The 21,494-nt window shown below is 43.4% G+C and overlaps 2 protein-coding genes across 7 annotated transcripts in view; one reads left to right on the top strand and one right to left on the bottom strand.

Moving 5' to 3' along the window:
• The window catches only part of LOC116580125, a 124,927-nt gene extending 115,962 nt beyond the window's left edge, over positions 1-8,965 (bottom strand). Inside the window, exons 1-2 of the mRNA XM_032326163.1 lie at positions 8,870-8,965; positions 8,628-8,769 (exon numbers count right to left, since the gene is read on the bottom strand). Coding sequence (XP_032182054.1) covers positions 8,628-8,769; positions 8,870-8,965 — 238 coding nt within the window. The remainder of the gene's footprint in view (positions 1-8,627; positions 8,770-8,869) is intronic.
• ZNF507 (zinc finger protein 507) overlaps positions 8,754-21,494 on the top strand; it is a 40,637-nt gene continuing 27,896 nt past the window's right edge. The window contains exons 1-5 of one of the 6 annotated variants that reach the window (XM_032326413.1): positions 8,754-8,911; positions 10,354-10,447; positions 11,825-11,939; positions 16,141-18,275; positions 19,703-19,820. In XM_032326413.1, coding sequence (XP_032182304.1) covers positions 16,143-18,275; positions 19,703-19,820 — 2,251 coding nt within the window. In that variant the 5' untranslated portion in view covers positions 8,754-8,911; positions 10,354-10,447; positions 11,825-11,939; positions 16,141-16,142. The other 5 variants (XM_032326414.1, XM_032326416.1, XM_032326415.1 and 2 more) reach the window with 5 other exon arrangements.

The raw sequence follows: 21,494 nt of genomic DNA, 5'->3' as shown, positions 1-21,494 counted from the left end.
CAGGCCATCACCAGACTCTGAAGCTGCCAGTGCCTTCCCTTAAACTTCCTAGCCTCCCAAAACGTGAGAAACAAATGTCTGATGTTTATAAGCCTTGCGATCTCTGGCTTTCTGTTACAGCAGCCTGAAGCACCAAGTCATCACAGAGCGATCTGATATTGGGCTGAGGAACCTGAAGCACCACAAGGATCTCAGTCACCCAAGACAGACTCCACTACATGCATCATTCATTCACTTATTCATTCATTCATTCATTGTTTCTCATCGGCACGCACCAGCGCCAGGCACCACACTGACACACACGTCAGATGACCTCACAGAATCTGCCATTTATGGGAGGGGGTTGATGTGAGAGCTTGCAATCAAAAAGCACAAGGCACCAAAGAGAGGACAAAGGCATTTCAACCTGGTCACGGTAGTCAGGGAAGGCTTGCCTGAGACACTGGCTCTTTATGGAGACCAGGAGAAGACAGGGAAGACGTAGGAGGACACCAGGCTTGATGCAGCTGGGAAACCAGCTGTGAGAATGGGTGGCTGGGAGGGAATGAGGCTGCGGCAGCGGGCGGGAACATGAGGGCTGACCCCAAGTCTGGATAAAGGTCTGGACCTTTGTCAGAAGCCACTGGAGATCTGGGGCACTGCTGGAAAGGAAAAGATCTGAGGACTGTTCAGAAGGTGACATTGACAGCCCAGTAACACATCACTTTGGTTCACTCTACTCGCTAAGGCAGGAAACTGGGTGGAGAGACTAGGAGAGAAAAGAAAAGGTCAACAGCAGGGGTTGAAACAAAAGGGTTATCTGGCCCATCATCCCATCATCAGAAAGTTAAACGGTAGGATTCTGCATCCCCAAGGGGGTGCAGTTGGGTCTCACTACCCTCAGGCCACTGCCTACAGTTCTACAAAGCAGAAATGACCTTCACAGCTTGGTAACATTGAGGGTCAACTCATACTCACCCATGGAGATGGGTTCTGGCATTACTTTGACTAGACCATTAAAAAAAAAAAAAAGATAATTCTTGTGCTGACACCGACATTATCATGCATCAGTGTAACAGGGTACTAATTTTAATCTACACAAAAATCACAGGAATTTCATGCTGAAAGGAACTTTAAATATCATCTGAATATTTGTGAATTTTTCCAGTATGTTCATAGATGTTTTCATGTATAATTTATTTCCTATTAACATGTATGTTTGGTGTCCTCTAAATAAATTGCTTTTCATGGGCTAACATATATATGTACATTGCCTTGTAGGTCCCTCTCATTCCCCCCTGAACCCCAGTGGGACACACACATACATACACACACACACACACACACACACATGCACAGACAAGAGTGTATCCAGCAGGTGCTCAACCAACACTGTTAGCTGACTAACTTACACAGCACAAAGGCTGCCTCTAAACCGCAGAGTCAAAGCCAAAAAGTCAAAAGAAGGATCGAGGCCGCATTTAAAAGAATCTGGCAAACAGGGAGCCTGGGTGGCATAGTCGGTTAAGTGTCCCACTCTTGGTTTCAGCTCCGGTTGTGATCGCAAGGTCATGAAATAGAGCCGCACATCCAGCCCCATGCTCAGTGCAAAGTCTGAGATTCTCTCTACCTCTTCCTCTGCCCCTCCCACTGAGGCACTGTTGCTCCCCTCTCTCTCTCTAAAATAAATTTAAAAATCTTTTAAAACTATATTAAAAGAAGCTGGTAAAAACATAGGGTAGAGAGGAGGAGAACTGTCGAAGACTCCTTCCACTGGCTCATCCAAGAATGGAAACAGAAAAAGCTGGAAGGAGCCAGAACCCGGGGCCCCAGCCCCTCCCCATGAAGGGAAGGCAATTCTGTCTTCCACAGGGGAAAAGTGGAACATGGCATATTTCTGGTTAAAAGGTCGGGGGAGGGGGGCGGGAATGAATATATAAATGAGTATATTAAGCAAAATGAGAAGTTTTGCAATTTTAGAAGGAAAGTAGGTTTCTTAGATGACAGCAGAAACCACTTCCAGATTTTTCTTTTCTCTGATCCATCAATGTTGCCCTAGCCATCAACCAAGTTCACACAGTCCAGACATTTTGGATTGAATCAACATCATTTTGGATTGAATAAACATGTTAGCACCCTCATTCTTCAAAATGCAGAGGCTATATATCTAAGATTAAACCTGTAGAAACCAACCCCTAGATGTCATTGTTGCTGCTGAAATATCAAATCTTTGAGTCTTTGAAATTTTAAATCTGAAGAGATAGCAGTGTTAATCTGAATAAGCCACTTAAATAATGCAAATTCAATTCACTTTCAATTTTTCAAAGCCAAGTCCAAAGTCTTCTGGACTTCTTAACCAAAATGTAACTAAATCTTAGGGTGTTAGCACGCATTCCGTTGCCAAGAAAATCCGCGTTTAGGAAAAATAGGCTTAAAACCCACGTAGTCATATGTGACATGACTAACTGGGCTCACATCAACTTCTACAACTGAGAAGCTGATTTTAGAGTAGCTGGATGATTCTGGCCTCTTCTTTTCCGTGTGTCCCCCGACTTCTGTGCCTGACTCTGTCATCAGTGCTGGAGCCAAGAGCTGTCTGTGCTTCCCACCAAGGGCGCACTGAATGAACAGAGATGCTCACTGGCCCTCCACCTCACACCCAATTTCAAATTAGCCTCAAATGTGACATGCTCTTCGTTTAATAATACATATTGTTTACTAATCATTTCCTAGAGGCCAGGGGCATCAGGGTTTCCTATACATTCTGTCCCTGAATCTTTTCAACAACTCTGTGAGATAGGTGTCACTATCCCCATTTTACAGATGAAGTAACAGAAGCACAGAGAGGTTAAGTAACTTGCCCTAGCTCACACAGCTAATGAACAGTTAATAGATTTTGAGCTCAGGGTGAAACCCAGGGTATAGCCTGGATTCTGAGGGCTTCTCCGAGACCAGCTCTCAGGTCCCTAACTGGATGCCATGTTTCTTCTCTCTCCCAAGCCCTGGGTTCCCAATCTGATACGGGATCTTCCCAAAAGACAGCTTTCAAGCTGCTCCTCAAATAAAATCCATGCCTAGGAGTGTGTCTGCTGAATGAAATCACTTTTTCATTCAATCAATAAATGTGTATTGAGTGTACCTATGTTCCAAGCCCTATTCTAAGCCAGGGGGGAATATCAATGAACAAGACTAACAAGCTCCCTGGGCTCTTGGAACTCATTCTCCACCAGGGTAGACAGATGGTAAGGCAGGGATTACATATGTAATTAATGACCACAGAGCTCAGTCCACAAAGATGTGTGAAATAAGACAAACAGAGCCCCGAACACAGGGCCCTGGCCCAGGAAGGCCCTCGGCAGATGCTCGATGCCTGTCTGTGCCTGGGCCAGCCCCAGCCCCAGGGTGACATTCTAGCCAGAGCTCAGCCTGCTCCCCACCACAAGCCCCCCCATGCCAGGCAGAGCTGCCTCCACGACCCAGAGAGACGCCCTGTGTCCATTCCCACTTGGCACCTCCATTCGTGTTGGTCCGTTTCCTTACACATACCAAGCAAATCTGTTCAGAAACTTAGCTCGGGCCACTTTTTCCTCACATCAGCTGGTCACAGGGCTCTCCTTCCGTGTGCCAAGAGATCCTTCCAGATGCAAGACAGAGTGAATGACATGCAAGTCTTGCTACCTGCTCAGGGAGCCCCACTTGTGCCTGATGCTGGACATGCCATTTCCAACTCACAACAGATTACCACTGGGCCCTGCCAACCTTATGACTTGCTGGAGCTTCGTGGCCAGAAAGGGCATAAAAATCCGCAGCACGGATGACCCCTGGGAGCCACGCGCCTTTTCCCTCTCCTTTCTCGCTCATGTTTCTTTGTCAATGAAAGAAGCCTCCTAGAGGGTCTAAAACTAAACAATGCCTTTTAGGCTTGGTTCTTCCCTCGGAGCTGGGAGACCCCAGGAGGGAGACGGCTTGCTATCTCTGGGTGTCCATTTATGGACGTCTTCAGGAAGCAAGAAGTGGAGCTCCCAGCCAGCTAATGATGCTGCCACTGGCCTCCTATCCTAGTCTATCACCTCAAGAAGAGCTGTCAAAATAACAAACGACACATTTTTAGGTCGCCGGATTACCCCTTAGCCAGGCCCTCTTGGTTTGATTAGCAGTTACTTTTCCTCTTAGCGCCCTTCTTATCTTCTTCTCCTTCTTTTCATTTTCTTCCCCTGCCCCTCTCATCAATAAAGGTCACTGCGTTAAGGAAACCGCCTCTCCGAGAAGAATTTAACAGTATCCTATTATAATCACCTCGTCCGCTCAGAAGCAGGTGGTATTACCTGTCAACGGGGTTTTGGACATTGCAAATAGCCGCTGCCCACCTCGGCTGAGGCTCCCGGGCAGATAAAGTGACCAAAGGAGACAGCCCTCCGGAGGCCTCAGAATCTCATTTTCATTCCCGTTGTGGGAAAGAGACTGACTTTATTGACAAAGACGACTGAAAATTGCTTGAGCGTTCCAATAACCAGTCTGCGTTGAAGCAGAGAGACAGTCTGGCGGAGGCGAGCTCCCTGCTCCGCGGCAGCTCGGCTGAGCCACACTGCGCGGCGCACCAGCCTGCGCATATGCAGACCAGACTGGAAGGAGCCTCCCGACGTCCTCAGAAGCAGCCCCTCTCCACCTCCACTCCCAGCCGGCTGCTGCCTTTCCTGGATCCCAACCATAAATCAACATGAATTCAGGGAATCTCTGCCAGAAAACCAAATTCGTGTAGGCCGATTCAGGGACCCAGAGGTCGGACCTGGGTTAGCTTGACAAGGCTCCTGTCCCCCTTCCCACTGGAGGGCTCTGGGGCTTGAATGCACCTTCCAGGGAAGCCACTAGATGTCCCCACTGTGGATTCCTGTCCTTATTCCCAGGGCCCGCCTAGAAGCCAGTACCAGGGATTAAGGGAAGTCTATACAGAATTCCATCACTACCTGGACGGCAGGGCTGCCTTAGATGCTAGGACGGTCTGAGCTCCTCGGCGGGCTTCTTCTAAACTAGTCGGTGGCTCAGACCCCAAACACCTGAGCTGGAAGTAAGTATGAGCGATATTAGCTAAAGTAGCCCCTAACTCTCAAAACAGCTGCTCTTCCTCCAATCTGTCCTAGCCATCACCGGTCACTGGGTATCCTTCTGGCTTATTCAGGTCCTCGGTAAGAAATAAATTAATATGTGTGTCTCGTAGCACCAGAGATTTTAGATGTCAATGTGCGGCGGAAATAATGTAGGTCTGTGGCTTTTAGCAGAGAATGAATGACAGATGGATAATTTATGATGATTCTCGAGATCTGAACTGTAATTATGAAGTATTTCTAGGTGTATATTCAGGATGCAAAGTGTAAGGAACCTAGAGCTAATGTTAATTTATTACTGACAGCTGTATATATAATAATATATCATGTCTTTTAATCTTACATTCCTTCTGACTTACATCAAGCAATCCTTTCATTCATTAATAAAATCAAGCCTTGCCATTATTCTTAACGATGAAGTCCCATTTTGAATCCGGAGGACTCCTATAATTAAACTCTGTACTTCCATATACCAGACATCTGAAGCTCAAAAAAAAGATAAATTGAACTTCTTGTTTTACAGACAGGATGAAAAAACATCAGAAAGATGGAGCCCACCTGCTCACAGTCCCACTGGAGCTAAACAGAAAGTCAGGGGAAATGTTTGTGTTTATCTTCTCAGTTCACACCACTACTCTCTTTTTTTTTTCTCTCCTTTTAGTTATAACACCCCCCCCACCGCCTCCTGCCACCCCTCCACCATCTTTCCTTTTTTTGAGGCAGTATATTCAAAGGATATGTTTTTAAAGGTCAAGATAAAAATTACAACTAAAAGAAATACAGGCTAACATGTCTCCTCCAATTTTCTGTGCTGTGCCAAAGACTTACACGATTAATCCTGTCAAAAGAAATCTAATCTAATCTTATTACACCAAAGACAAGGTGTCCTTTATAAGTATCATGGCTGGGAACAAGTTGGTGTTCTCTAGTTTCGACTGGTTCAACGCCTCATTCAGTTTACAACCAGTCATCACCTTGGCAACTTACTCGCTGCACTGCCCTTAGCATTCTCAAAATTTAAACAGCGTTCTTGTTGAAGTCGTCCAGCGCAGGCCACGTATTATCAAACACCCTGGTCATTTTAGAAGATATAGACCCATGATACTTGTAGAAGCAAAATCTTTAAGCTCCTCCACTAATTAATGATCACAAAGTGGAATGATGAGATACGTGGAGATAGGGATCCAGTTATCCCGGCCATCTCTCATCTGGAGACAGAATCAGATTCCAGAGTAGGTGCGAGAGAACTGAGTAAGCAAGTTTCCTATCTGTAACACTAAATCTTACTATGATCGGTTAATTAAATCATGACAAATAACATTCTGTGGCAAGTGGAAGGTGCTCAGCAGAGTTTGGTGAGATGACCACAAGTTCAGTGGTTCAAAGACATTCACTACATCTGAGTGTCTTTGCACTTCTGACTTAAAAAATGTTTACTGTAGGGGCGCCTGACTGGTTCAGTGGGTTAAAGCCTCTGCCTTTGGCTCAGGTCACGGTCTCAGGGTCCTGGGATCAAGCCCCGCATCGGGCTCTCTGCTCAGCAGGGAGCCTGCTTTCCTTCCTCTCTCTGCCTGCCTCTCTGCCTACTTGTGATCTCTCTCTGTGTCAAATAAATAAATCTTTCAAAAAAAAATGTTTACTGTACAGGAGCTCTCATACAGGAAAGAAAAATACTGAGGTTTTGCTCTAGTGGCTTTTTGAAGTTGCTAATGTTTTCCTATCAGTTCTGTGTCTTACACCTTCTCTGTCTTCAGGAATGAAGGTTCTAATTCATTAACATTGCTATCTGACTGGTTTCTTTCTATTGGTTCTGCCTCTTCCCATTACATCAGTGTGGGGAGGAAGAATGTCAGTCAGCAGGAGCCATGCTATGCTGCAGTAACAAACAGCCCCAAGGGTTGGTGACTTCCTCAACCTACATATCCACTGTGGGACAGCTGGAGGCTCAGCTCTCTGTTGCTATGCTAAGATGGAGGCTGACAAGGTGGCCACCATTTTGAACACTGACAGTCATCAAGTCAGCAGGGAAAACGGTACCCTGGAAGCAACTGCACTGGCAACTAAATGCTCCCAGGATAGAGGTGACACTCCTACCACGAGCCAGCATCCATCACAGGCCACACCTCTGAGCCAGGAAGAGGGCCACAAAGTTCTACCTAACCTTGTCCTATAAGAGGGACATCGAAAAATAATTGGTGTATTCCAGAAAAGATGACCACAGAAACTTCAGACAGATACACGTATCTTCTCTTGTTGAGAAGTCCCTTATTTTCTCTAGATCACAATTTCCCCACTTTGTTTTTGCCCTCTTCCCTGATCAAATAATTCTCTGACTTCTGTCCACTTTTGGATTCGTGGATGTTACAGTTATTTCTAAAGGAAATTTTCTTTTCAGATAGTTATAAACTAGGATTATTCGTACAGATCAAGAAAAGGAAAGAAATTTGCACATTAATTGTTCTCCCTTTCTCCTCTTCATATATTTCTGGTTTTCCTTATTTTTTTCCTTTTCCCCTTCCACGGTCATCTCCTGCTTAATCTCTTTTATCAAAAAAAAAAAAAAACTGCCCAACACTTTATTTTTCCTTCTTCTTAGCTATTTGGTCCAATCGTCAAAGGAGTCTTGTAGATTAGCAGAACTCTCAAACGTTCCTGGTTTCCCAACCCTGCCAATTCAGGCGAATTTGTATCCTGAGATACAGTGAGGAGAATTACTGACCTGTCTGAACAGAGCCCAAGTTTTGCTAGGTATTTCTCCCACTTGAAAATTGAGACCCCAGCCAACTGCAAAGATTTCTAATACATCTGGAAGTCCCCAAGGGCTATCTCAATGAACAAGTCCAATCCATTACCGTGACGGGAATCTTAGGTGTGCTCCCTTCCTAATGCTCCTGGCCAACCTACTGAGTCCAGACCAAAACACCCTGCTATGTAGCTCCTAATGTACCAAAACAGTCCCGCATTCTCTGTGAAGTTGGATGAAATGCTTCAGTCCCTTTGTATTTTACTTTTTTCGCAGGGGAACCAAAACAAGGCTGCTTATAACCCCGGTGTGTATGTCACTAATAAAAACAGAGCCAAATGACAAACACCATGATGCCCGCAGAAGGACTGAGGTCATGTGACTCCGTGGAGCTACCAAGTCAGGCCATAACCCCTAGGATGAATTCTTGCCCTGGAAATCTTCTCTCAAGCAAATAGATTACCCAGGGCTAGCCCTGCCCCTCACCAGTCACACCTGAAGTCCAGCCACAAAACCAGCTAGGACCTCTCCATTTTAGCCAAGAACGCCACAAAAAGCATAGCCCCACAAGCGCAGGAACAAATTCATATGCATAGGGCTGAAGAGTGCCTGAGATCATGGTGAAAAGCCAACTAGGGAGGAGATGGAGTGATGAAGCTAGCAGCAGACTGGGGCGACGTGGGGAGACACACCGACTTTTTGGCCCAGGCAACCACTGAGAGGACAACGTAGACGCCTTTGGAGGCCGACGCCCCAGACCCAAACCCACCCAGGACCGGGACTACCCCGAGCAGCCAAAGTACCTTCTCCGCGCCGGCCCAGCCGGAATGCCCCAGGATGCCCGTGGGCGGGGCCTGCGTATCGCCCCGCCCCGCGGCCCGCCACTCGGGTCACCTGACCTGCCCGAGGCTCACGTGATCCGTCCCCAGCGCCGCCATTTTGGAGCTCCGGATAAGGAGGGGAAAAGCGGGGGAAAAGAGGGAAAAGAGCTGGGAGAGAGGTGGGCGAGGACGAGGGCGAGGGCACGGCCGGGCTCCTGGCCGGCCAAAGGAGGCTCGCGGAAGCAGCAGCCGCCGCCCGACCGCAGGTACCGCGCCCCGGGGCCGCCCCTCCGCCTGCAGGTAGCGCCGCCGCCGGCCATGTGCGTCCTCCCCTCAGGCCTCTACCGGCGCCCGCTTCCTCTTCAGCTGGACGACACCGCCCGGTGCTCGCCACATGCCCTAAGTTCCGCGTCCTCTTCCAGTGCTCTTTGCCGCCCACAGCAAGGCCAGCGGAGACCCCGGGCTTGCCCTGCCGCGGGGGGTGGGGGGGGAAACTGCCGCTCTCCGCATACTGTCACCAGCCTGGTCTGCAGGCGGGCCTTCAAGGCGTTCCTTGCTTCCTTCCCCCCAGCAGATGTGAAACCGCTTAGGGCAGCCGCGATAAAGCTCACGACGGTGTCCTCACCGCATCTCCTGATTACTTTTCTCAGGCCCCATCGCCCCAGCCCTGTAGCCAATTCTTGGTATAGAAAAAGCTAGTGCAGAAATCCTAGCCTTCTGCCCTTATTACGAACCTTGTCGGTGAAGTGGTGTCCCCAGAGATCACTGAGATCAGTTTTTTAAAAAAGCTCCCACCTTTTAAGACCTGCGGGCATCCGGAGTGAATGGTTTGTGTGGAAGGCCTGGATGATTAATTAGGCGGAGGCCATCATCCCAACCCGTAGGCGATCTTTTTAGTTACTGCGGTGGGCTGTAATTTACTATCAGTCTGCATCTCTTTTATCAGGCAATTACTGGATTTATCACCTCCCTGAGCTTGTACTTTCTTCAGTACTCTGCTTTGACTCAGTGTATGCGTTGCGTTATTGATTAAAAGAGAAAGCCTGGCCCTTCATTCCTTTACCTCACTAACTCGTTTAAAATTAACTTCAGGGGAGGACCAAAGACGTGCTTTCTGCCCTGGCAACGAACTATTTACTTAACCATAATCGATAAGATAGCTGCATTCTAGGAGAAACGGACAGGCATTATTCGATTTTTGAGATTAAGTCTAGTTGGTATAAGAAACAGTAGCAAGGACCAGGGCAGGAAACTGCATTAGAAGATATATAGGTCAATCTGTCCTCTCTTTTCATACCCAATGTGCTTGCAGAACTGTTTGAAGTTTGCAGAATCATCCTTTAGATTGTATTTTTGGCTAAGATTAAAATAGCAGTATACAATTTATAGATTTTTATTCATTAGAAAGGTATCAGTAAAACCAATAGTATTTTGAGTCAACTAGTTAAATTCTGAGCTAAAACAAAATACACAATTATTGGGAGAAGTTTCCAGAGCAGTTTTTTTTCCAAACTTGTACAAAATCATAGTCTACTTGTTAGGGAAATTATGTAAATTTACATCACATGGTTAGATTGCATGAACATTCCTCTGAATTTCTTTTTCACATAGAATATTGGGAAATTTTTCACTGCCAAAAGAAATCATTACTTTGTTTCACCAAGAAAATGAAATGTTTGATACTATATACTTTCATTCTTGGCCACAGCTGAATTCTGAAGATTGATCCAAGGGACTGTGTTAATTTCAGGAATTGATTTGAAAGACATTGGCTCTGCCACTTGACAGCCATGTAACCTTGGGTAAGTCACTTAAACCATACTGAGTGTTTCCTTATTTGTAAAGTTGTGTAACACCCACCTGGCCTGATCCAGAGTGTTACTAAGATCAAACAGGCTGACATGTTTGATATAGCCTTGCTCTGAGGCTGTTACTCTTTTCAGTATTGATTCTTATACATATATGTTCTCACTGAGATGTAAGAGGGAAATTGGTGTATTAAGAAAGGGGATTTAGAATCAGATAGGTCTGGATTCCAATTCTTAAGCCAGTTACTACTTTACATCTGTGAGCCTCAGATTCCTTAAGTGCAAAAAAGAGGCTACTATTATCAGAAATAACACGAATACACAAGTCTGCATAGGCACTGCCCCCTGGATGGTAAGCACTTCAAGGACAAGGATTTCTTCTTACTTATTTTTGTAGTCTCCAGTACTGTGCTTGGCACATTATAGGTGCTTAATAAATGTTAAATCTTAATATTGGTTAATGTTAGTTAGGCCTTATGTCTTCGCCATGGCTGCCAAATTAGAATATTCTCTCGGGCTAGATGCCAACTAAGAAATTTTAGATTAAGAAATTCATGTACTTGTGATATTGATACTGTTTTTTTCTTAGTGGCAATTAATCACATTAAGCTAAGGAGATTTTAATTCAAATAAATTATAGCTGACAGTAAGATAAATCTATAAATGTGTAAGCAATCTCAAGGTAATTTTTTATAGACAGTTCATAATTTAGGAACATGAAAGTTCATCCAGTACCAGTCTCTTGTTTTACATCTGAGGAATCTGAATAAAACCCACAGAAACAGTGACTTGCCTAAGGTCACACAGCTGATTGAGGGTATTCTAGAAGAGGAACTTCTGCCTTTTGACTGGAGCAAAATGTTTTGTATTTTAGGATTATGATAATGTAGAAGAATGGGAAATTGGTCATTACTTCACACAATCTTTAGTTGGGAAAGAACAAATTGTAAGTCTGAAAGAAAAAGTTCTTTATAAAATAGCAAACTGCCTTTGTACACACACAGAAAATTATAGCCTTTCTCCAGTTCCCCTCAGGCCCACAAGAATTGTTCAACTTGATTTTACTTATGATAACCATATGCTATAACTGAAAGGAACTAATTAGATGTACAAAGAAACCAAGTAGTAAATTATAAGGAAAGAAAGACAACAGAAATAATTTGGTTCTTTTCTTGGGAAAGACATTAATTACAAGCTTGGGCTGTGGAATACAGGTCTCCCCCACTTTTCAGTTTGCTTTCTGCCATTTTGCTTTTATGAAGGATCTACAAAAGTACCTATTTTCTCTAACTGAAAGAAATCCAAAGATTTCACTTCTACAAAAAAAAAAAGGATGAAAACCAAAAGTAGTTTTTAATCTTTGTTTTGCAGCAAGCCATTAATAGAGGCAGCACGTACCCCCGGCAGCAAGAGTGGCCCCACCAAGCTCCTTCCCTGCCCAAGAATTGCACTCAGCATCAAGGCACCAGAGCTTTGAACTGTGTCTGTGAGCATCTGTGCTTTATCTTGATCTGTTTTGTGCATTCGTTAGCAAGGTGTGTCCTGAAGTATCAGAAAAGCCTAAGAGGTTACTTTTGGTTTGGGGAACACGCAAAACTTCTTCCATATAATTTAAGGGTCATTCCTTCTTCACTTGACATCATTTTGGCTTCTAAAAGATCTCGTAGGAAATTTCTTCTTTCAGGTAGCTGGGGAAACCTGTCCTGTCATCTAGGAAAATTTTGAGACTGAGTGGAAGGATTGTAGAACTTTTCTGGCTTGGGATGCAGTTTATATTTATTTATTTGTAACAGTTTGGTATATTTTGTCTAATGTTATGTCTAAAGATTCCAAACAAGGAGCTCCCTACTTTACTGATGCCTCTAGTCTTTCCTCTTTCTGTAAATCTTCCTATTCAGCCATATTGGTCTTTTCCCTAACCAGATAATTAGACAGCAGGTTTATTGTTTATGAAAATTTAATAATGTTATGGCTGTTTTCCTTGTCAATCTTACCCTTGTGTTAACAGAATTCCAAAAGAGCAACTGAAGCACTCTAATTAGGATAATTCAAGGAGGATGTATTTACAGAGATACTCTTAATAAAGATGTAGGACTTCATAAAGATGTAGGCAAACTAAAGGGATAATGCAGTTATCTGATGCTAGCAGTGTCAGGAGAAGGAAGAGTTACCAGAAGCAGGAAAGTCTTGCAGAGCCCCCTGCCTGGAGAGAATGGCCTTCCATTGAACATGGCCAATCCAAGGTGACCTAGAGGGAGGGAACCAAGGACATGAATACCCTGGTCTCACTCTGCTGCGTCCCTCTGATCTCCTGTCATGGCTCCCCACGGGCAACCAGGAACCAGAGGGCATAGGAGTCTAATGATGTAATACCTCCTGAGGCAGAGAACAGAGTGGAGAAAAGGAGACACTGAGCCCAGAGGGACAGATGGTTGACATCTGGCACAGCCATCTTTTAGAATACAGTGTACCTCCCACCTCTTCATAAAGCTTTTCCTTACCTTCCTAGACCAAAACTAGCTTTTCAGTTTTTATTAGGGTTTGGTCATTAGCTGTTGCCTTCTGACTATTTTATCATGTGTACTGTTTCATTATTTAAAAGCTGTTAATTTTCTTTTAACTTCTAAATATGTTTGTCCTATCCAGTCAACTCAGTTTTAAACCATGAGTACTGTGATTTTTTTTCCATAATCATGTTTTGTTTAATGCCTTGCATATAACAGCTTTTACTACAGCTTTTTATTATGAAAAGTTTTAAACATGTACGCAGTAGAAAGAACAGTATGAGGAATTCCTGGGTACTCATCACTCAACTTTAGTTACAAAATTTGCCATTCCTACTTCATCCCACCCTCCACCCACCCCTTTAACCATAGTCATTTTTTTAAGTTTCATTTACATTGATCTGTTGAAGGTTATGGATAGTATGACGTGTTCATAATCCATGTTGTCATCATCACTGAGCCACTGGGATTGTATTTGTACTCCTTTTCATCTCTTTTTTTTCCCCCCCCCCAAATTTTACTTCACTTGACATGGAATCCCATATATATGTGCACATTGGTGGCCCAAAGTGAAATTTTTGTGAAAATTTAAAGGATTGGCTTTAAGGTCAGCTTAACTCCCTCTTTGTGTATACTTTATCATGAACTGTTTATCTAACCTTTTCTAACAGAGACTTTTGTTTAATGAGACGAGACTTGTACGATTCTGCCATGCAGACTCAAACTGGTTTTTCAGGTGTTTCGTGATGTATTTTATGTTGTCATATCTGTTTTATAGCTGCCATTTCTGTACTTATCCCCAAATGTATGCAGCCTCTAAAATGAGGTACTTACATAAATGTTCAGGGAAAATTGGAGCATCTGCTGCAAATTTCCATTAGCTCTTAATGCCTGAGCAGACACCGCTTTTAAAATCGGAATGTTTTGTCAGTTTCTTTTGTATTAGTCTTTTTCTTCAGATAAAATGAACTCCTCCTCCTCTTCATTTTACTTTCTTTTTAAGGTTACACACTGAAATATCCACAGGGAGCAATTTGCACTGCTCTCTTTCCTATTCTGTCATTAAGTAGAAGAGGGATAACATGAATCACCTTTGTAACCCTGTGGGTATGCAAAGTCTGTTGAGCCAGTAGTCACTTGTCAACTTGCAGACTATCAATCAGCCTACATGGATGTCACATTTCATTGAGAAGGACACCTTAGGTCTACAGTAGACCACCAGATCTTGTGCAAGAAACTAAATGTCCAAGGATTCCTGTTACTAACAATTACTTAACTAATTTGCATTTAATAATTGAACCGAAAGAAAAAAAAAGCCTTGAGTGACCTTAAAGGGAAATCAGTAGTCACAGAAAGAGCCACAGTGCCCTTTGGCCTAAAAATGTGAAATTGTCAGGCAGTAAGGTAACTGACAAAGTCACAAAGAATTTTCCCCAGAGAAATTTTTCCCATACTGATCCCGTCATTAGTGACTTAAGATTTTATAGGGATTTTAAAATATTACTCTTCCTACTTGAGAAAGATGGAAAGGGACTCCATAGTCTTTTGAGAGGTAATGCCCTCGGGTTGTTTAAGGGAGAGAGTAGCTAAAGGGCCAGCCATCTGAGCTGGGGTAGCAGTCACTCTTGTAATGGCTATGGAATGCGTTCCTTGCCACGAATGCAGTTGGACATGGAGAAGAAAAGAAAACTGATCACATTGGACAAACTATCAGGGAAGGAGGGAAGAAGTAGTACTAAAGAAACCGAGTGTAAAATGTTTGCATTTTTGCCTGATGTGGACCTAGATATAGAAAGTTTGTGTGCCAGAAAGAGCAGAAAAATCAGAGGAAAAGCCATCACTGTTGCCAAGAGTAGATATGGGAGGACTGGCACTGCAGCTGGTCAGAGCACTGGTAGGGTCTAGCAGGAGTTAGGTCTGATCTTGGCAGGGCTGAAGGGCCCTTCCGTGTTGATTCAGCCACCTGGGGGGAGAGAAGCCATTATTCACCTCCTAAAATAAGAATTCAGAGCCTGTAACTGGAGTTTAAGAATAGTATGGTCTTTGGTCTATAGCTGGTGCCACTAAAAATTTTGCTGGCATTTATTGAATGTTGTGAGTAAGACTCCAGAATGCACCTAAAATGTGGAAAAACAAAACTTGTTGCTGGAAAAAAGCCTAAACTGAAAAATGTGATCCAAGTCAACAAATTAATCTCACTTTGAGCCAAAGGAAATGTTTGAAATGAAAGTACTGCCAGGAAATAGAGGATTCAAGATCTAGGCGGAAAGATATTGTGAGTATTTTTTGTTTTGTAACTTCCTTGGCTGTAGTGCATTGCTAGAACTTACAGAGAACCCCTTTTAAGGACTTTGAATATGTAGACCTGAAACACCAGTTGTTTTCCTTCTCTGATACCCCTCTCCCTTTCAGGGAAAAAAAAAAGAAAAGAATGAAGAACATACATGCATATGAGTAGTAGTTGACCACTAATACGGTTTCTAGGAAAAAACCACAGCATGGTTTGTGGTTTATCTTCAGGAAGATAAATCGAAGGAAGTAAAAGAAGGAACTAGATCATTGCTTTTATGTAGTTTCGTTTGCATAGTACTTCTGAAAATTTTACTCTGCCCTTTATAAGAGGTTCACAGCTGTATTTTCATAATTCCAAAGATCTGGGGAGGAAAAACTGTATGGTTTTAATAATAAAATTATAATTATATTTGGTGTAAGAAGTTGTCTCCCAAGAATTGTGTCAATCATGTATTGGCCTTACAGAATAGTATTTTGTAGTAACTTGAGGTGGTTCCACATGCCCTGGGAATGCCTGTGTTCTTTCAGTCAAGGAATAGGAGTCCTGTTTTTTGGCATTGGGCAAAAGAGAGGGGTACTGATTGGACCCAGCTAGATGTCTAGGGGAAAGAAAGTGAAGAAAAAGGAGTTTCAAATTGTTAAAGTTATTTCCAAAGAAAGAAATCGATGGAAAGATCATCATCAGTCTTGATAGGGAACGGCACTCCAAAGAGAAGTTGTGAACAGTTTAAGTCTCTGTTGGGCATACCCAGGTATACTGATACGGAGCTCCCAGGTTAGAGAATACAGAGATTAGCTTAAACTCTAAGATTAGTTTCAATTTCCTGTAATTACATACCTGGGTTACCTATAATCTGGTTATTTCTTTCTGTTGTATGTTATCCTTTCTAGATATGGAAGAAAGCAGCAGTGTTGCCATGTTGGTGCCAGATATTGGAGAACAAGAGGCTCTGTTGACTGCTGAAACTGTCATCAGTTCATCATTGGAAATTGATGAACAAAGAAAAGTTAAAACAGATCCATTAATCCATGTTATCCAGAAGTTAAGCAAGATAGTAGAACATGAAAAGTCACAAAAATGTCTCTTAATTGGGAAGAAACGCTCACGTTCCAGTACTGCAGCACACTCTCTTGAAGCCCAAGAACTTTGCGAGATTCCAGCTAAAGTAACCCAGTCACCTGCTGCCGAGATTAGAAAGACTGAGATGTCACAGATACACTTCACCCCTGGCTCTCTTGCCCAGAATGATGGGAAGGCTATGTCTTACCAGTGTAGCCTTTGCAAGTTTCTGTCGTCATCGTTTTCTGTGTTAAAAGATCATATCAAGGAGCATGGTCACCAGAATGAAGTGATTCTGATGTGCTCGGAGTGCCACATCACATCTAAAAGCCAAGAGGAACTTGAAGCTCACGTGGTAAATGACCATGAAAATGATGCCAACAGTCGCACTCAACCCAAAGCCCTACAGTGTATAAGCCCCTCCAACTCTTTGTCTCAGAGACCCGCAGAAAGAAAGAATGAAACCACTTCTGATACCGCCATGAGTGTGGACAGTCCGCAAGCTCACCCCGCCCAAAATGTACCCGTGACAGAGATGGGTAAGAGGAAGTGGTACGCATATGAACAGTACGGCATGTACCGCTGCTTGTTCTGTAGTTACACCTGTGGCCAGCAGAGAATGTTGAAAACACATGCTTGGAAGCATGCCGGGGAGGTCGATTGCTCCTATCCAATCTTCGAAAATGAAAACGAGCCCCTAGGCTTGCTGGACTCCTCAGTGGCTGCTGAGCCTGGTGGGCTGGACGCAGTAGTCATTGCTATTGGAGACAATGAACTGAGTATCCACAACGGGCCTTCAGTACAAGTACAGATTTGCAGCTCAGAAACATTATCCTCTTCATCTCCTTTGGAACAGAGTGTGGAAGGGGGAGTTCATCTAGGTCAGTCGGTTACTCTTGACCCTAACGAGGAAGAAATGCTAGAGGTGATTTCTGATGTGGAGGAGAATCTGATTGCCGACAGTCTGCTTTCATCTGCACAGAAAATCATTAGTAGCAGCCCAAACAAAAAAGGCCATGTTAACGTGATAGTGGAGCGTCTCCCGAGTGCGGAAGAAACTCTTCCACAGAAGCATTTCCTCATGAATGCTGAAATCGAAGAGGGCAAAAACCTGAACCCAACAGAATCCCAGATCGGGTGTGAAGGAAGAGATGAAGTTTATCGAGCTGATAAATGTACTGTTGATATTGGGGGGCTGATCATAGGCTGGAGCAGTCCAGAGAAGAAAGACAGTGAGTTAATAAACAAAGGACTGGCTGCTGATGAGAACGCCCCACCAGGCCGAAGGAGAACAAATTCTGAGTCTCTCAGACTACACTCGTTAGCCGCAGAAGCCCTCGTCACAATGCCCATACGAGCTGCAGAGCTGACGAGAGCCAACCTCGGGCACTACGGGAACATAAACCTTCTAGATCCAGACACCGGACAAAGGCAAGTAGATAGCACATTGGCGGCCTACTCTAAAATGATGTCACCACTCAAAAACTCCGCAGATGGATTAGCAACTTTTAACCAAAGCAACTCGACATTGGTAGCACTCCCGGAGGGTAGGCAGGAATTGTCTGATGGGCAAGTTAAGACAGGCATCAGCATGTCCTTACTGACTGTCATTGAAAAGCTGAGGGAAAGGACAGACCAAAATGCTTCAGATGACGACATTTTGAAGGAGTTGCAGGACAACGCCCAGTGCCAACCAAACAGCGAGGCGAGCCTGTCGGGAAGCAGCGTGGTGGAGTACATCCCCAATGCTGATCGGCCCTACCGCTGCCGCCTGTGTCACTACGCCAGCGGGAACAAGGGCTACATCAAGCAGCACTTGCGAGTCCATCGGCAGAGACAGCCGTATCAGTGTCCTATCTGTGAGCACATAGCTGACAACAGCAAAGATCTGGAAAACCACATGATCAACCACTGTAAAACAAGAATATACCAGTGCAAGCAGTGCGAAGAGTCTTTTCATTATAAGGTAAGCATTGGTTCAGGAAGTCATTCAGAGAACCTTCAACCTTTCCTCCGCTGGCAGGCCAGTGGAGTCAGGAGGAAGCTTGGTAGAGAGAGCCCAACCACCTCATTTTATAGATAAGGAAACTGAGACCTAGGGAAGTTGGATAATTTGCCCAGAGGATCCCGACTGAATTAGTATTAAAATTGGGACTGAAATCTAGGTCATCAGAATTTCTGGTGTAGGATTGTTTTCCCTGCCGACCGCCTCCTTAACAGTTTCTGTGTTTACTGCTTTAGTTTTAGTGTGGATATCTTTTTTTAAATGTGTTGATTTTAAATTGCAGGGTAATTACAAGGGAATGTACGGTGGAGGGACGTACACAAATTTGATTTACACAAATGTAATCCTACATCATCAGCACAAAAAAATAGCTATTTTTCATCTTCCATGGCCCCAAAATGTAGGTCATTCACTTGAGCTACACAACCAGCCAGTAGTGATCTGTGTCATTGCAGGAGGGAAAATAAGCTGTTTTGGACTTAATGAAAGATAAGTGGAAACAGAGCCACATGTGTTGTTTTATGGGCAGTTTAAGGGACTTTCAAGGACTATTTTGACTGATTTTCGTCTTACATGCTCCCTTAAAACCAACAACTAGCATGAGATACTGTTTCTGTAAAGGAAACTGGATTGACTCATTACTTTCAAACTTTTCCTTCTCTCGTGTTTCAGTTGACTCTTCGGTGGGAGGAAAGTGTGCTTAAAGGGTAGCTAGGATGTAGGCTTTTTCTCTCAGATTCCCCAGAGTTGGAGGTCTAGCTCAGGAATAAAAAAGTCTTTGAGTCTGAGATTTCACTGCCTACTTGGGTTGCCCTCATGAAAATCCGAAGTGGTCTCAGACTACCAGACAAGCAGTGCATCCAAATGGGCAGCAAAAGCGGGTTCCCGAAGTTCCTTTGGCTCCTGCACTCTAGATTGTGGAGGTGGGTGAAGAAGATCCCGTGGAGGAACGGTTCCATTTAGGTCTCTCTGGCACGTTTAGTTGATACTGAAAGAAAAATTACCAGGAGTCCAGCAAAACAATTGCTGTCTGGATTTATTTTTATGAAAGCATTGGGTTATTCTGAGTGCTCTGCTCTTTCCTCCGCTGGCAGGCCAGTGTGTAAGTAAGTATGCACGTGCCGTGCGTAAGCAGGGGGTAGCAGGGGATTCCTCTCGGAAAAGGCACAAAGAGCTGCCATTTTGATGGACTGTGATTTCCCTAGAGTATTTCTTTCCATAAACTGTCAAATAAGTCAGGTAATCTTTTAGCACATTTGATTTTAAAATACTGATAATGTGTTTTAGGTACTAGGCCGTGAAAGCAATTAACTGCTTCTCCAGTCTCTGAGTAACAGTGCAGGTGTATTTATTGAAGGTTACATGTGAATATTTCTCAATTTTTTTAGAGTCAGCTGAGGAACCATGAGAGAGAGCAACACAGTCTTCCAGATACCTTGTCAGTAGCAACTTCTAATGAGTCAAGGATTGCCGGTGACACAGCTGATGGAAAATGTATTCAGGAAGGTATCCGTGCATTTTTTTTTTTTTTTTTTTTTTTTTTGGTCCAGGCTGCATGAGTAGTATAGAAAGTTTTCTTAAAAAGCTTAGTTGTCATGTGGGTTAATTTCAGGACTAAAGCTGCCTATATTCTCTCTTTTCATACTGCGGAGTGAATCTTAACCTGTGTTCCTGAGGTATTGAATGAAACACTGTATTAGTAAGTATTTGGCTTCAACACTGTAGGTAAATAATAGGTTGAAATTTATGCTGTCCTGTCAGAGCCAATCCCAGCATAAACCCTTGGGTGACATACCAGCAAGCTGGGGAAGCTTTTGCAAACGGCAGGCTCTCACCTCAAACTTTAAGTGAGGCTTCCTGCTGAGATCTTATTCTTATCCAAGTATGGCTGCCAGATTTCATCTGCATTATTCAAAAAAAAAAAAACCACGCACAAGATCTTTTTATGCACTAGTTAGGTACTAGTTGGCCGAGTTTCTGCTAATAGGAATATTAGAATCAAAAGATTTAATTAGAGTTCCATGAAAAGGCGGATGCCACATCCGGAGAATTAGGGATAAAGCGTAATAAACTGTGCTTCCTTGCATCAGCTCTCTTAAATTGATATACTTTAAGTGTCTCAAGTGCTGTACGTAGTGTTTATGGGAAATAAAACATATTGGGGTGACTTTCCTTTTTAGATTTCCCAAGAATTAAAGTTAGAAACAACTGCAGAGTAAAATGTTTTACCGTAATGTTTCATTAAATTATACCCCAGAAAGCATAACTGATTCAAGAATGTTTCTGAAAGAACTGATTTTGACACCACTGTAGCACCAAAATTCCCTTGTCAAACAGATGTCATCCCTGTAAAACTATCCAAAACAAAAGGAGTTTATGACATAGCATCTGTTTCTGCAATAGATGGCTGAGCTAAAACAGTTTTGTTTCCTTTTTACAAAATAGCCCTAAATGCCTCCTTTTATTTTAATTCATTATGTTTCCATATTCCCCTTTAAAGGAGACATTAAAACATTTGATGTTGTTGGACCATAAATCCCTAATGAAGGAATAAAGTAAATACTACTCAGTGGCACCACCTGCGGTTAATACTAGTGGTGGAATGGCTTTTCTAGCACCATCTTCCAAAACAGTAGTTTATAAAACTATCCAAATGGGTTAACAAATTAGAACTCACAATTTTAATAAAAAAGATTAAAATGTCAGCTCAAAATTAAAGTAACCAGTTTGAGCTTTACGGTGATAGCATCTGTCCACCATATCCCCATTTTACAACATCTTTTCTTAGTGCGTTCTGCTATTTCTTGGGGTTAAATGTATGGATTTAAACTGCTTGCCATGTCTGTTTTCTCTTACTTCATTCCATTTTTCTTCTCTGTGGTAATAGTAAAACGCTTCAGATGACTGATAATCTCCTGCATACTTAAATGTTGACACTTTATTAATTCAGTATTAAATCTTCGGAAATCTGGTTGTCAGGCCAAGAAACAAAGTGTTTTGCTCACAAAGAAGGTCAAAGAAATTCATGCCTTGCTAGAACTTCTTTAGCCACTTAATAAAATTAATGAACAAGTTGGGGGATGTGTGCCTCAGTCGTCCCCAGCCTCTGCCTCTCCCCACTCTTATGGGGTTATGTTATAACCTACGTTATATAGGACATGTTTTTGACTCTGAGACGCA

Source organism: Mustela erminea, chromosome 19 (genome assembly GCF_009829155.1).
Source record: "Mustela erminea isolate mMusErm1 chromosome 19, mMusErm1.Pri, whole genome shotgun sequence".
Lineage (NCBI taxonomy): Eukaryota > Metazoa > Chordata > Mammalia > Carnivora > Mustelidae > Mustela > Mustela erminea.
This window is presented reverse-complemented; position numbering and strand designations above follow the sequence as displayed.